The sequence below is a fragment of the Rhinoderma darwinii genome, chromosome 1, assembly GCF_050947455.1.
Source record: "Rhinoderma darwinii isolate aRhiDar2 chromosome 1, aRhiDar2.hap1, whole genome shotgun sequence".
NCBI classification, from domain to species: Eukaryota; Metazoa; Chordata; class Amphibia; order Anura; family Rhinodermatidae; genus Rhinoderma; species Rhinoderma darwinii.
The window spans coordinates 611,001,331-611,018,575 of NC_134687.1; the positions used below are offsets into that span (position 1 = coordinate 611,001,331).

At 41.5% G+C, this 17,245-nt stretch overlaps 1 protein-coding gene across 8 annotated transcripts in view; it reads right to left on the bottom strand.

Annotated features, from left to right (window-relative positions):
• TCF4 (transcription factor 4) overlaps positions 1-17,245 on the bottom strand; it is a 406,052-nt gene that overhangs the window by 46,290 nt on the left and 342,517 nt on the right. For all 8 annotated transcript variants that reach the window (XM_075841364.1, XM_075841349.1, XM_075841341.1 and 5 more), the window contains 3 exons: positions 9,360-9,427; positions 4,399-4,477; positions 1,369-1,445 (listed from right to left, as the gene is read on the bottom strand). In XM_075841364.1, the coding sequence (XP_075697479.1) occupies positions 1,369-1,445; positions 4,399-4,477; positions 9,360-9,427 (224 nt within the window). The remainder of the gene's footprint in view (positions 1-1,368; positions 1,446-4,398; positions 4,478-9,359; positions 9,428-17,245) is intronic.

Consider the following 17,245-nt stretch of genomic DNA (forward strand, 5'->3'; position numbering starts at 1 on the left):
GCAAGAGCAGAAGAAAATATCAGTGTGACTAATAAAGTAATAATCATCATACATAGTAATATTGTTAATAGACAGTGCTGAATATAGCGGGCCATGAGTGGAAAAAGATAAACAATCAGATATTGTGTAGATATAGGAAGTAGCTGTCTGATGTTACAATTGTCAGCCATATTTACCTTCATGGGGCTACTTTCTCTGTCACCGAGTCACCAAGAGGTTTTTTCTCTCCTCTCAGCCCTCCCTTGTGGCCAGTCACAGTTTAGATAGTCTTTACCCAAAAAATCTGACCTATGCAGTAGTATCAGTGACCACATGTTTATTATCAGGGTTTTGTCAGGCAGGCCAGAACCTTTGTTTTTCAAGTTTTTTTTCTCTTCTGTTTTAAGAGATTGACAACTCTGGCCAGACAATTCGGCTGTAGAAGCTGCTGCAGGGAAAACGTAGTACTACAAAGCGGCCATTCAGATTAATACATGGACGGCTCATGTCTGCCAGAGCTGTCAGAGTAGGAGTGGCTCTCTGTTCTGGCTCATAGAAAGGGGTCCCGAGCAGGGGACCACCCTCTTTGACATCCATGTGCCCTAAAAGGGCATACGGACAGGGGTTGTATTCATGAGACAATCCCCTTGATAAGGAAAAAACACCAGAAATGCTGGGAAGTTTAGTTGAATGGTAAAATCAGTGAGGGAGGAAGTAGCTAGCTTCTCCTCCTATTTGGTTTACAGAAGAAATCAGTAAAGCAAATACATCATGATAAGATAGGTAAGACATGAGATATTTAAAACCCAAATATCTCAGTTGTATTGTCCACCCTGGGACACAGACCCTAAACCCTGTTTTTGTCTAAATCTCTGTAAAAAAAAATGTAAGTTAGTTTTTTTGACCATAGACCTTCATGACATTTTAAATCAGGCATGTCACAATACTGACACCAATTATGGTCCGTTAGCTAGGACCATCACAGATGCCGAGAATTAATAGGTCCCACCATTGTTTTTAGAGGGTTACCTCTCGTTAGAGTCCTCATAGGGTACGGTCATACACAAAAATTCTGTTATGTGAGCCACATGCAATAACTGTTGTAGAACTTTTTTACAACTTGAACAAGTGGGACCCTGTTTGCTGGGTCTAACCTGTCCTACACGTACTTCATGTTTTTTTTGGGAGTAATGGTATCATACATTTGTTAAAATATGGCCACCTCCTACTCATGGCCCTTTGTTTAGATATCTAACTGTTAGAGTTTTTGATATTTGGAAAGGAAAATGGAGCAATACACATGATTTGAGTTCCATATTTTCCATTATTTGGATCTTTATGTATATTGTGGTCTCAAATAGCCATAATTTTGAGAGATGAGACACTTACTAGAGAGTGCAAGGGGCCTTCATAGTTAGGAGAGGAGGAAGTCTGTCCGCTATTTCTTGACCAAACAGCTGTGCTCGCTAATTAAAAGAAGAAAAAAAAGAAGCGTAATTATCTACACAATTGCATAAGCATCTTCTTAGTTAAAACTTTTGCAGTTGTTTAGTATATATGCAAATTTTTTCGAGCAGACCAGACATATGGAGACTTTCCAAAAACATACTTAAGGGAAAAAAAAAAGTATTTTTGTAGAAAAGCAGAGATGCAGTCCACTGTGTTCCTTCAGGCTGCTTTCTATCAAAGGATTTCATTGACTCGGCAGGTAATACCTAAGAGAGACTCCAAAGAAAGAAAACAACTCAATATCCAAAAAAACGGCCGCGACGAGGGATTTCAGCTTTCCAAGTTTCTGTTTCGGAGCATACAATCTGTCCTGTAGTTCCAGGGAAAAATGATGCATTTATCAAGCTGACTGCGCTACATCAATACAGGATCTGACGTTGGACGGTGCAGACACAGGGGCCACTTTGTGGGTTTTGGGAAATTTTTGGGTATTTTTGCCTTTTTTTTTCTTTTGCATCTTTTCTTATAGGATATTACATTTTAAGTCTTTAATGTCCATAATTATTTCCAGGAAACCCAAAAGGGCTCCTGTCTGTTCCAAAGAAGGAACGTTTCTCATGAGCAGACACATTTTTGTGGTCGGCCTTTTAATCTTAAAACAGCTATCGCACTATACATGTAAATATGGAAGAAGGGATCTCTAAAAATCAGGATTTAAAAAGTAATAGTTTCCTTAGGTTGGGACCCATGGATTTAAGTTGTTAACTATTCCGACTTAAAGGGGTATTCCCATCACAGAAAGTGATGACATATCGCTAAGCCATGCCATCACTTTCTGATCGGTGGGGGTCCGCCTGCTCTGTGAATGGGGACGTGCTGCAGTTTCCAACACAGCGGGTGACTGGTGGTGCCATTGTGCAGGTAAAAACTTTAAGGGGGCACAGTGCTAATTTAGGCTGCACCCCTTCATTCTCAGGATCGGTAGGGGTCCTGGCAGTCGGACCCCTACCGATCAGAAAGAGATAGCACATCCTTGCAATTGCAATCACTTTATTTAGGGGTGTGCACCTTATAATAAATTTGCTGCAAATCACTCCAGCTACATCCTTTACTTAGACTGGCGTAAAAAACGCTTGTCTTAGTAAATGTGGGTTTATGTTTCCTATAACGTATCGTGATATCATGATGAGTTGTGAGAAAAACTGACCATAGACGTGGTGTTTTTGTTAGCAGATCCTGATCTCAACGGGTCTGTTGAATTCTTGTGCCTCTGGGTGAGGCCCGAATGACCCCCCTTAGCAAAATGGATAAGACGACTCGAATTTGTACCTATTGTCCTCACGACAAGTGGCATTACATGTGTCAGTCAGTTATGTATCTTCCTCTTTAGGAAAAGTAACAGGCCTCTTTGAACAAGCCGAATGGGCATATTATAGTATTATGGATGGTCTAACAGCTATCTTGTGTCTATGGCCAATTAAACACAGCTCTGCTACATTTAACACTCTCACTCCAAAATGTTATGCTGCTGCCATGTCTTAAAAATGACCGGTCACCAGTCCTGACAGGTCTGTTTTAGTAAATACTTGTATTCGCCATGAAATAATAATTCTGGAGCATTGTTTCTTAGAACCCTGCATTGTGCCGATCCTCTGTAATTCCTCCTATAAATTTCCAAATAAATTGACAACTGGGTGTTAGCATGCCATTGTCAAAGGGGCGTGTCCCCACAGTCTCACTCTGTTAGCACTGATTGGACAGTCTCAGTCTGTGTAGTGGCACACCCCCAACTGGTAACACCCAGTTGTCAATTTATTTATACATTTCTAGGAGGAATAACAGAGGAGCAGCACAACAGAGTTCTAAGAAAAGATTCTCCAAATTATTATTTTGTAGGGAATACAAGTACTTCTTAAAACAGACATGTCAGGAGAGGGGACAGCTTCTCTTTAATCTGTAGTCAGTCATTTTCCCGTGTAGCATATTTAGTAACATTGGAACGCTGCCTCCGGTGTGGCAGTAAAATCCAAAACGTAAAATCCATAAGAGATAAATTATTAGATACCCGATCAAACATTAATATTAAAGTAGCCTTGGCGAAAGATTGACACAATTCTAACAATAGACATGATAGAGATGACAATTAGCAATAGACTAGGAATTATAATTAGATTGAAACTTATCTTGAGAGTGACATCTTCCCTTATTCCTGTAGCGGTAATGAAGCAATAGGTTATGGGAACCTGAACTGCCATCTGTGCTGATTACACTAAAGTCTGCTCCAGCAGTGTAACAATAGTAAACGCAGACATAACACCTAGCTGAAGTGTTTCAATTATTCATATGTTCCAGATTCCTGCATGTGCCCCATGTTAATCGTAGCATATGTGCCTGCAAAAGTCTCCAATCCCTTCACCGGCGCCTCAGTCATACATTCAGTCCGCCAATGCATAGATCATATGCGGAAATACATGTTACTGTTGTCAGCTTTATGTTATTTTCAGACAGGGGGAGGTATATGCTACGTTCTCACAAGAAAAATTGAACGTGCACCCATCATAGATCCGAAATTCTGTGCTAAATAATTTCCTACCATATATTTATAAAGGTCATAGATCAGTTTTTTCTGATACAGAGCTCCAAATCCACTGCATTGACATAGAGCTAAATGATAACATTTTGGCTGCCTGTAGCCACCACTAGGAGGTGCTCTTTATAAAATATGATGCCAGATTAAAGAAATGTTACTGTATGTAGGGAACTGCATACAAAGCAATTTCCTAATATACTTTTATATACTATTATATTATAGTATATGAGAATCCGTCCCTTTAAAAACCAGCGGGGGGAGGAGAGATCGAATCTGCAGGGAAAGAGCCGTGGCTGATCTATGACATGACCCGGTGGGTTTGGCTGTCAAGAACTCTACTGGTCACAGCACTGTTATAGAAATATGGCGTGATATCGTACCTGAGAGAGAAGGCGGAGACCCAACTGGAGTTGAAGGATTGGAAGAAAAACTGTTGTTGGTGTGATCAGGCGAATAGATCTAAAAAATACACAGAAGTATGATCAATTTATAAAAATAAAAAAAAAGAGAAAGTTCTCATCCAGCTGTAATCTTAGGTATATTGGTTGTCACCCAGCTGTAATGCCCGGTATATTGGTTGTCACCCAGCTGTAATGCCCGGTATATTGGTTGTCACCCAGCTGTAATGCTCGGTATATTAGTTGTCACCCAGCTGTAATGTCAGGTATATTGGTTGTCACCCAGCTGTATTGTCAGGTATATTGGTTGTCACCAAGCTGTATTGTCAGGTATATAAGTTGTCACCCAGCTATAATGTCCGGTATATTAGTTGTCACCCAAATGTAATGTCCGGTATATTGGTTGTCACCCAGCTGTAATGTCAGCCATATTGGTTGTCACCCAGCAGTAAGGTCAGCCATATTAGTTGTCCCCAAGCTGTAATGTCAGGTATATTAGTTGTCACCCAGCAGTAATGTCAGGTATATTAGTTGTCACCCAGCAGTAATGGCAGGTACATTGGTTGTCACCAAACTGTAATGTCATGTATATTGGTTGTCATCCATCTGTAATGTCAGGTATATTGGTTGTCACCAAGCTGTAATGTCAGGTATATTGGTTGTCACCAAGCTGTAATGCCCGGTATATTGGTTGTCACCCAGCTGTAATGCTCGGTATATTAGTTGTCACCCAGCTGTAATGTCATGTATATTGGTTGTCATCCATCTGTAATGTCAGGTATATTGGTTGTCACCAAGCTGTAATGTCAGGTATATTGGTTGTCACCAAGCTGTAATGCCCGGTATATTGGTTGTCACCCAGCTGTAATGTCAGGTATATAAGTTGTCACCCAGCTGTAATGTCCAGTATATTGGTTGTCACCCAAATGTAATGTCCGGTATATTGGTTGTCACCCAGCTGTAATGTCCGGTATATTGGTTGTCACCCAGCTGTAATGTCACCCATAATAGTTGTCACCCAGCAGTAAGGTCTGCCATATTAGTTGTCACCAAGCTGTAATGTCAGGTATATTGGTTGTTACCAAGCTGTAATGTCAGGTATATTGGTTGTCACCCAGCTGTAATGTCAGGTATATTGGTTGTCACCCAGCTGTAATGTCAGGTATATTGGTTGTCACCCAGCTGTAATGTCAGGTATATTGGTTGTCACCCAGCTGTAATGTCAGGTATATTAGTAGACACCCAGGTGTATTGGCAGCAATATTACTAGTCACCCAGCTGTAATGGCAGCCAAATTGGCTGTCACCGAGTTGTAAAGGACTGTATAAGAACTGGCTGAATTTTCAAATTAATAGCTACAAACTTAGCAATATTACTTCTCTTAGTATTTATTATTATTAATAATAATAATAATAATCTTTTATTTATATAGCGCCAACATATTACGCAGCACTTTACAATTTAGAGGGAACATGAAACAGACAATATCAGACATTACATAGTGACGAAGCTGATTTACAATTCAGACATGAGGAGTGAGGACCCTGCTCGCAAGAGCTTACAATCTATGAGGAAATAAGGGAGACACAAAGTGTAAAAGTGTTTGTTCAGTACAATGGTCCAGCCATCTTTTATACACATGGGGTGGTAACATAAAGCTGCATGTGCCGGTCACCAGCCAGTATCCGTGTATGACGGACATGAAGAGAAGGAGTGTGAGGGAATCTTATTCTGATGACTAATGGGGCCATGGAAAGGAGTCAGATTAGGGAATGTTATAGGCCTGTCTAAAGATGTGTTTTCAGGGCACGTTTAAAACTGTGGATATTGGGAATTAATCTGATTGTCTGGGGTAGCGCATTCCAGAGGACTGGTGCAGCACGAGAAAAATCTTGGAGACGGGAATGGGAGGTTTGGATTATTGTGGATTTTAATCTAAGGTCGTTGGCAGAACGTAGAGCGCGAGTAGGGTGGTAGACAGAGATGAGGGAGGAGATGTAAGGAGGTGCAGCACTGTGGAGAGCTTTGTGGGTGAGAGTAATAAGTTTGAATTTTATTCTGAAGGGGATGGGCAACTAGTGACTGGCACAGGGTAGAGGCGTTGGTGTAGCGGTTGGTCATAAATATCAGCCTGGCTGCTGCATTGAGGATAGATTGGAGAGGGGAGTTTGGTGAGGGGAAGACCGATTAGTAATGAGTTACAGTAGTCAAGACGAGAGTGAATCAGAGCAACAATGAGAGTTTTGGCGGTTTTCTCCGTAAGAAAAGAGCGGATTCTGGAGATGTTTTTGAGGTGAAAATGACAGGAGCGTGAAAGTGATTGTATGTGAGGAGTAAAGGAAAGATCCGAGCCAAAAATAACCCTGAGACAGCGGGCGTGCTGCTTAGAAGTTATGATAGTGCCACACACAGAGATGGAGACATCAGGTTTAGGGAGGTTAGTAGATGGTGGGAACACAAGGAGCTCAGTTTTAGAAAGATTCAGTTTCAGATAGAGAGAGGACATGATGTTAGAGACAGCGGACAGACAATCACTGGTGTTTTTTTATTAGAGCAGGGGTGATGTCATGGGAAGAGGTATATAATTGGGTGTCATCAGCGTAGAGATGGTACTGGAAGCCAAATCTGCTGATGGTTTGTCCAATAGGAGCTGTGTAGAGAGAAAAGAGAAGCGGAACTAGGACTGATCCCTGAGGAACCCCGATAGCAAGGGGAAGAGGAGAAGAAGTGGAACCAGCAAATGACACACTGAACGAGCGGTCAGAGAGATAGGAGGAAAACCAAGAGAGAGCAGCGTCCTTGAGGCCAATAGAGTGGAGCATGTAAAGTAGGATTCAAAACTTCTTTCGTTTTATTTGTATCGTATTCAAATGCCATGGGCGGAGTGCAACGTTTCGGTCCAAGAAGACCTTCGTCAGGCACTAAAGGTGTACAAAATTTTACACATAAATATCTAGGCATCATTTTGGTACAATATATGTATCATCTCTTATAACACAAAATGAAAAAATAGTACTTTATCGGAAAGAGAAAATAGTAAATAATAGAATAAAAATAAAAATAAAATAAATTAAGACAAGAACAGAATTTATATGCACAACACATACATGATTCATACTTCATCAATATCTATGTATACTGGGCATTACATTTGATGCAAAAAAAGGATATAAACAATCAAAAGTATGTGCATGTGTATGCCAAACGGAAGACATCACATCCGTGGCACCATATCCAAGGCTAGAGGTATAGTACAAGCATAAATCGTATAAAGAAATACATCTGGGTATATTTGTAGTGTAACAGCAATAATCCAAACGATGTCCGCAACTTCTGTGGCTGGAAACAGAATTGTGGAGTACATAGTAACACTTATATAGTGCACAAATACTTCTCTACATACGATTGGGTTGGGACCCTATTCGTGCACCTCCTATAGGTCTTGTGCACTCTGAACCAATACCGACCATGTTAAGTAGGAGTTTGTGGTCTACTGTGTCAAAAATAAAAGTGGCCATGTCTTCAGCACTGAGATCTGTGATTGGCGTCTGCACTTCAGGACTAAGGAGGGAGTGAAAAGTATCAAAGAGGCGTTTTGGATTATTAGATAGTGTGGAGATGAGAGAGGTGAAATAGACTTGTTTGGCGCGGTGAAGGGCAGAGTTGTAAGTTTTCAGCATAAATTTGTAATGGAGGAAATCTGCAGCCAAATGCGATTTTCTCCACAGTCGTTCGGCACATCTCAAGCACCGGTGAAGATAGCGGGATTGAGGCGTGTGCCAAGGTTGTCATCGTCTTTGTCGAGTGGTTCGGAGTGTAGGGGGGGCTGCTTCAGCCAATGCATTTTTGAGAGTGTTATTGTAAAGTTTGCAGCCAGATTGGGACAGGAGAGGGAAGCGATAGGGGACAATGAGGACTGTAGACTGTCTATGAGTTTCACAGTGTTAATGGCATGTAGATTTCTGTATGTCTGATACGTAGGGATGACCTGAGGAGGCAGAGAATGTTTGATAGTAAAGCAGAGAAGATTGTGGTCAGAAAGCGGGAGAGGAGAGTTAATAAAGTCAGAAACTGAGCAGAGCCGGAAGAAGACCAGGTCAAGCGAATGCCCGTCCTCATGTGTAGGAGAGTTAGTAAGTTGTGACAAACCGAGGGACGAGGTTAAAGATAGAAACTGGGAGGCAGATGAGGAGGTTGGGTTATCAATGGGGATGTTGAAGTCACCCATGATGAGAGTGGGTGTTTCAGAGGATAGAAATTGTGGAAGCCAGGCAGCAAAATGATCCAGGAATTGGCGGGGTGAGCCCGGGGGGCGGTAGACAACTGCCACTCGGAGGGAAAAAGGGTGAAAGAGTCTGAGGGTGTGGACTTCAAAAGAGGGAAATGTGAGTGAAGGGACCGGGGGAATGACCTGGAAAGTGCAGTGTGGGGAAAGAAGTATACCTACTCCTCCACCCTGCCTGTTCTCAGGTCTGGGGGCATGAGAGAAGTGGAGACCACCATAAGATAGAGCAGCAGGGGAAGCAGTGTCAGACAGTTCACAGTATTTGTGAACCACGCAGCAGTCATTCCATCACCCTGTATACAAAATAGAAGTTGGAGAAAAGTCTGAAGGCACATGACCTGCAGATTCAGTCATTGACTTGAGGGAACCAGATCTAGAAGGAGAAATCACTGTTTCCCTGCTGTTCCATGTATAGATGTAGCAGAGTTCAATTTGTAATTTAACGGTTTGAGTCTGCATTGCGCAATGATGACTCCCTGAGTAGAAATGAAAAAGCAGGTTTTACCAACAGTCCTTGGTAAGACCACAAGTAACACATTGTGATAGGGTGCCCAATGGCAAACTCAGCTCTGCTCTATCTGTAGTTATCAGGACATTGTATGGGAGAAAAATTCACAAAGAAACATCAGCAAATATTAGGAAATCATTAGGCGCTTACTGATGCTAGAGCTTTTCCCAGCGCATCCCCAGTCTGCGAGCTTCCCGCTGCTCCGCTGCTTCTATTTGCTGCAAAAACAAAAGCCAGAGTATTACAAGAAGCAGGGAGGCATGTTACAGGTGTCTATTCCTGGTCCACTTACCCATAATGTAATTGCATTTTAATGCTAATTATATCGCATTAATCTTTAATTAGCATTAATTTGTTTGCTAAGGTAGATGTCAAATATATTCATGTTACATTTGTATGAGCAAAATATAAACTCGGCTGGTTATTCAGTCACTTACGCTGCAATTATGATATTTGATGCCTGGACACCCCCAGATCCACCAGGCTGGGGTGGAAACTAATCATGCATGTGAACTTTAATATAAGTGTATAGTTAATGTGGACCCTGCCCCTCAGATGATGGATTTAACTCATTATTTAGATTTCAATCACAGCAAGTAGAATAGTAGTCAAGAAAATATACAGGGTGGGGTCCATCTAGGTATACTAAGGAGTGTATCTATAGGGGTGCAGAGGTAGAAGTCACACCCAGACCCAGGCGCTCCACGGACCCCTCTGCCACATAAGAACATGCCAGTATTATAAATGGTACATGATAGTTGGGGGCCCTGTTACAAATTTTGCATTGGGGCCCAGGAGCTTCAAGTTAGACCCGTAACCAAAGCTAAGTCTGTAGATAGCAAGGGTCAATCTTATGATGTCACATGATGTGACTGGCCTGTGACCTTGTCGCACTAAAACAACCTCTATCCATATACTGTATAATATTGCAGTATTCACACTGGCCACTAAGCCATCACAATAGGCTGCCACTAGCTTTCATTTTTCAGCTTGTGCAGTGTACACAGGGGGCAGGGTCAGCAATAATTTTATTATCAACACAGGCAATGACAGGTAACACCATTTATAATAGACGGACCCTTCCTGTTCTATGGATATCACTTCTCAGCAGTCATCTCATTATCATCACTGGCAGAATGACACTGACATGTAACACCTATATATAGGTAACACAGGATCCACAATTCATAATAGACGGACCCTTCCTGTTCTGTAGAGATCACTTCTCAGCAGTCATCTCATTATTATCACAGGCAGAATTACACTGACAGGTAACACCTATATATAGGTAACACAGTATCCACAATTCGTAATAGACTGACCCTTCCTGTTCTGTGGAGATCACTTCTCAGCAGTCATATCATTATCATCACAGGCAGAATTAGGGTATGTTCACACGAGGGCGTCCGTTACGGCTGAAATTACGGGGATGTTTAAGCCTGAAAACATCCCCGTAATTTCAGCCGTAGCGACAAGTGCAGGCGCTTGAACGCCGCGTCCATTACGGACGTAATTGGTGCTGCTATTCATTGGAGTCAATGAATAACGGCTCCAATTACGGCCAAAGAAGTGACAGGTCACTTCTTTGACGCGGGCGCCTATTTACGCGCCGTCATTTGACAGCGGCGCGTAAATTACGCCGCGTGTGAACAGACAAACGTCTGCCCATTGCTTTCAATGGGCAGATGTTTGTCAGCGCTATTGAGGCGCTATTTTCGGACGTAATTCGGGACAAAAACGCCCGAATTACGTTCGTAAATAGGCCGTGTGAACATACCCTTATACTGACAGGTAACACCTATATATAGGTAACAAAGGATTCACCATTCATAATAGACTGACATTTCCTGTTCTGCAGAGATCTCTTCTCAGCAAAGCAGCATTACAGTGACAGGTACCACCTATATATAGATAACACAGGATCCACCATTGACAATAGGTGATGGACTCAACTCAGCACCTCCCCCCCTTTCAGCACAGTGACTTCTGCACATGTCACAGAGCATGCCCTCTACACTTTTCCATAGAAGTCAATAGGTCATTTTCTGACTGAGGTTTCTTATGCTCATATGGCTGCTGTAAAGCAAATCTATGAAATGCTTTTCACAGCTCAGAGCAGCAGCTCAGGCAAAATGGTGGCTCCCATAATCATGTGAAGAAAATAGAACTAAATAAAATACAATCAGAAAATTAAAAAGATTAGAAAAAAATATAGTCTTAATTAGCAAAAATAAATATAGTCGATACATTCCTTTTAAGCTTAGTAAATAATGTAAATCAATGGGAAGAACTAAACCTAAGAGCCAAATAGTCAAGCTCAAGTACCGTACTGTTCATATGACCAAATATGAGTTCTGAATATTTTTGTACAATATCTTCCATAGTCACTTTAAAAAGCTTCTAAGTTTGTCCACCTTAAAGCTTAACATATAGATGACGCTTAGACATAAAGCTTAGATATAGATGACGGCAGGCTTCTTGCGTCAATGTTAAGTCAATAAAGTCTTAGGTTTTAATGACATTACTTGTCACTAAACCGTAAGTGTTGTATTTGTATTAAATTGTAACAATTAACAGAATTGGTATTTAATTAATTTATGGGTCATCTCCATCATTTCTCTTTAGCGGAGACCTTGGAGTCCTATATGTTTTGGAATTGACCTTTTTTTTTACCTTTGGCCCAGTAGTCAGTAATATGTTTGAAATTAGTGAAACCCAAATATCATATTTATGTAGTTGTGAACAGGTCCAGATACTATGTTTAGCTCAGGGGAAAGGCATATGCTTTGCATGAGGAAAAAGGTCTTCTCATGATAGACCTTGAGGATATGGGGAGGTATGGCAGTTGTGACACCCACCAAAGAAGAAAATGGACAGGTCTCAGCACTGGAGATCAGATTGTAAATGCGTAGCCATCAATAGAAGTAACAGAAACCTAGATAGAGCATGAAGGAGGGAAAAACCTGAAGGATCATGTTGCTCTTCTCTAGAAATTGGAATGGACATGTAAATATGGTGTCCCACGGGGGTCTGTGGGAATGTGTATGGCCATCAGGTTCCTTACAACCCTGCAACCTGGTACCCCCTTCTGGTGGAGCCAAACCTAGACAACGAGCTCCAAGGGATGCTTGGACGGCAGCCTAAGTATATGCTGGAGCACAGACAGGTCTCCCTAAGCTTCGGTAAAAGGAGGCCACTTGTGCATAAATCCTACAGGGCTTTCTGGCTTGGAGGATTGAGGGATAGTTTGGGGACTTTCGTCTTAGAAGGCATCTTTGTGCACTTTTTTGCCAAAATGCTAGTGTCTACATACATTGCCAAGACCTCCAGTTTCTCCTAATCAATCATTGATTCTTTCTTCTGATCCCTGCTGTCTTCTATAAAAGTCATGGTAATAGTCATAAAAAACTCAGCCACTATTTAAATCAAGTGAGATAGTTGAATTGTCATGTCTTGTAGACCCCTCACATGCTCCCGGTGTCTCAACTTCTAATGAACCAGTGTTCAAACGCAATCCACATTTACAAAAAGAGAGATTCTTGGGGAATCATAAGACTAATATAAACCATGCTGTGAAATAACCCAAAACAGACATATTGAAGCCCCGGCTGGAAATGCTTTAAGTTTTGCAACTGTAAATGACGGGAAATAAAATCAACTGTAGTGGGCTAAAGACGGCTTTCCTGCTGGTGGCAAATGGCCAGAAAAAAGAAAAAAAGAGGCTGACCAGAATAAAAATAACACATGATCTTGGATAGTTTATTGCCCTCGAGAAGCCTATAAATGTGGATAGTCAACCAAATATTTTTGAAGACTGGCCATGACTACTACTACTACAGCAAATGCATTTAATATAGAGGGATTGAGTGCCATAAATGAAGGCCGTTGTGTATTTAGTGCTACTCATGACAGTACCCTTCCCTTTCATTGGTTTATAAATATTCGTAAGTAACTTTCACAGACTTTGATTTTGTTAGAAAAAGCAAATAAATCTAAGATGTTGTTTATATGGAAACATTCACAAAGCTAGATGTAATATGTTCCAGTAATAGATTAGAAAACCCAAAAATTGTACTCAATATTGTGGCCCTTGGCCAGCAAGGGTGCACGGGTAACAGTGTCACCCAGGACATGGTGCTTGAGGGGGTCCAAAGACCACATAAGAAGACACCAGTAAAATAAATGGCCCATGGTAGAAGCGGGGACTGTTACAGATTTTTCATTGAGGCCTGAGAGCTCCACGTTACGACTCTGCTTGCTAGTGGTTTTTTGTTTTTATAGCCCAACACAGCAACTAGGCGTGGCCATACATGGTAGATTTCTCCCCAACATTGATGGTCATTGAGAGTTCTTCAACATTTTTTGTTGATATGATTGTTGGAATTATGAAATTACTTCCCACCTACATAGCCAGCTTCTTGATGGCTTTGGCCAAAAAATTGGGCTTTGGATGGTCATCCTCGATAAAACAGGCAAACACAATGTTCTCTTTAACAAACAAAAATATCATATCATGCATAGCACTTTCCTGGCCCCCATTTTCCGCTACCTAGTTAGTTTAGAAGATCTGGTTGCGTTTGTACTCGATTCTACCTCCTCTACTCAAGGACTGACAGCACAGAATAAAGGGGAACTGGCCTGGTCATCTACTGGCTAATGAATGGCTAATACCAAAGTTTCCTTTTAATTTCCTTCTTAGGCTGGGTTCACATATATTAGCTGTGTCCGCCCAATTGTTTTATACCTTAGGCCCAACACAACTGATAGCATTTTGGTGCTCCGATACAGCAAAATGGCTCCCCTAGGAAAGCATAAGATCAGTTCTGGCATCAGTTTTCCTCATCTTTCTTTACCACGCCAGAGGGAAACACAACTGGATCACCGGACATATGTGAAAGGGGGTCTTAAATAGGTTCTCCACTTTGGACAATCCCTATTTGTTAGGGATAACCAAGTGTCCCACTCCTAGGATCCTCAGCAACCAGCTATTATCTGAGGAGAAACTGAGTAGTAAGTATTCTATTTCCCGGCAGCGCCACCAGTGGAGAATCAAAGCATTACAGTGTCCATTTATATGAATTGATGTGTCTGTGTAATGCAGGACAGGACCTCCAGGGCAAGAGACGCTCTTTGTAGCCGCTCTCCACTCTGACCAAGAGATGAGGACCTTGAACAGAGGACCCTTCTATATAAACTCAGAATTTTCATAATAGGGTATATGAAAATGTTTCTTCTAAACTGGTAAACCCATTTAAAGAGGAGCTGTCATCTCTCCTGACATGTCTGTTTGAGTAAATAAGTGTATTCGCCATGAAATAACTTTTCATCTTTTCCTCTGTTATTCCTCCTAGAAACTTATAAACAAATTGACAATTGGGTGTTATCAATTGGGAGGGTTGTGCCTACACAGACGGACAATGTATAATCCGAGGTGACAGAGTGGGACTGCGTTGGGACACACCCCATTGACCATGGAAATGGGAACACCCAGTTGTCAATTTATTTATAAATTTCTAGGAGTGAAAATAGAGGAACAGTCCAACGCAGATTTCTAAGAAAAGATGCTCCAGAATTGTTATTTTATGGGGCATACAAGTATTTACTAAAATAGGCATGTCAGGAGAGGTGACGGTTCCTATTTAATAATGGCAATTCCCAATCAGCTCCTATATAAGCCCTAAGTTCGCTATAATAATATCTATCTTAGCTCAAGTTAGAGCTGTTGCATGATAAATCTGAATGCTGAACCAGTTTAGGAAATAACAAAAGATAGGACTATACCCCGAATGGGTGTTTTTAGGTAGAATGTGGGATGACTTAGGTCATGCTCTGCTACAATTGGCAATTTTGTTACTTACAAAGCCCAGGATTGGAAGCTATTGGGTATTATCCTATTACTTTAACCGGATAGACTCTACAGATGCCCCCCCCCCCCCTAGGAGATGGAAACAGTTCTAGACTTACATTGCAAAATTTAGAGAATGCAACAGCTAATAAACACACAGGCTCAATGTGTTCTGAATGTCATCATTAACTTAAGAAGACAACACAAGCCACATTGAAAGAGAATAAGAAAGTCGAAATAAATGATGTGATGGACACGCAGGAGGGTGACGTCTTAAAAAAAATCACAAACACATCCACCCATCTGATTTTTTTTATCTTCCCTCCTCTGATTTCATTTTTTCACTTTGAAATCCTAAAGTCTTCTCTTGTGCTGCACCTTTGATATGAAACAGTATATCACTCCAAAGAACTCCTCCCCAACGTCACACCCTTCAAACCTCCTGACACAAAATTTCTCTGTCCTTCAACCTTTCTCAATGCCATTAAATTATGTAATACCATTTATTGGGGGCTTCAGAACCTGAGGCTCTCAACTGCATTACTATGTGTGGATCGATAAGCAAATCCTGATTTTCATTGTAGCTGCTACTTCCTTCTGTAGACACATTCACACAATTGTTCAACTCCACCTGTTATATCAACATATGATTTATTGTATTTTATCATAAACGCCAGATTTCAGACACACTGGTTATTAGTGATATACTAGAGGTAGTCAACCCTACATAATATAGGGGTCTCAAATGTGGTCCTTGATTCCATCAATGAGTGCTAGCTCCTCTGTTCTCTATGAGTGGAAGGAGAAGTCAGTGTATAGGGAGCTCCTGCCCAATCATTAACCTATGAAGTTGCCCCCCCCCCCCTGGGGACTCGGAAGCAAGGCAGGCATAAGAGGTCTGCACAGCAGGGACCCATGAGTGCCCAAGACCACCATTTGGGCAATACTAGTATGTAATTGTATCATCGTTTTAAAGTTCGGGACGCGGCACCACCAATGTGTATTTTAGTGTTGGTTTTTTTTCATAATAAAGCATTTAGTAAGGGGAAAAAGTAAGTGTTTAATTTTTTTACTTGGGTTTTTTATTTTCTTTATTATTAATTTTATTAAACAATTTCTAACCTTTTTTTTCCCCCATTTTGGGACTTTACTATATGTTTGTTTGATCGCTTTTATAATACACTGCAATATTTCTGCAGTGTATTATGCCTGTCAGTGTAAAACTGTCTCTGGCATACACAGTGTAGGCATACACGGAGGGCAGACCTGGGGGCCTTTGTTAGGCTAACATGGAAACTATTGGCACCACATAATCGCAGGGGTGCTGATGGGGGTGACAGAGGGAGCCTCTCGCTCTGAAGGCACTTACATGTCGTGGTACGGCGCGGTGAAAGGAATAAAGCGGAAGCAGCACCATGGGCCGTTTAAACAGCTGATCGATGGGGGTGCCAAGAGTCGGACCCCCACTGAAAAAATATTGATGTGTTATCCTAAGGATAGACTTTCAATTTTATCTCTCTGGATAACCCCTTTAAGGGTACCTAATCTTTTCAGGTGACTCTTCAGAAAAAGCTGTCATGTGTGTTTATATGAGGAATAACACTATTTCTGGCCATTATATTTTCATTTATTCTGCATTTTTGTATTCTGCATTTTTTAGAGTGTTTCCCCTCTGCGGTCTCTCTCTAATTCTTAGTTGCCTCTGAGCTAGTGGGTAGAGTCTAAATGCTATCATGTCTTCTATACACTGCACACAGAGAAGAGGAGAATCCTGCTCTTCTTTCTCGATCACATAAAGAAGCAACATGGAAAAGAATATACAGCAGTAATAAGCAGTGTAGCTGTGAATCCAGAACTGGAGTGACATATAACATTTACTTAGAAGGTACAGCAGCATTGAGCAGTGTAACTGTTAATCCAGCACTGGGATGAGATACAACACTTACTAGGAAGCTGCAGCAGCATCTCTCTGTCGCTCTCTCACTCTGCTCCTGCTGCCTCCTCCCCTCTTCCCTCTAAAGGTGTAAAGGATCTGCCAGGCACAGCTTCGGGGTTAACTTCCATAGGTAATCAGTCTTCACCTGAGTCTATCTCTCTGAGACTGACTCCAGCTTCCACCACTCAGGCTGGCAGGCTTAGGAGTGGGAGAGCCTATCGCAGCCTGGCCAGACTCAGCTAGCTCCCGCCCTCT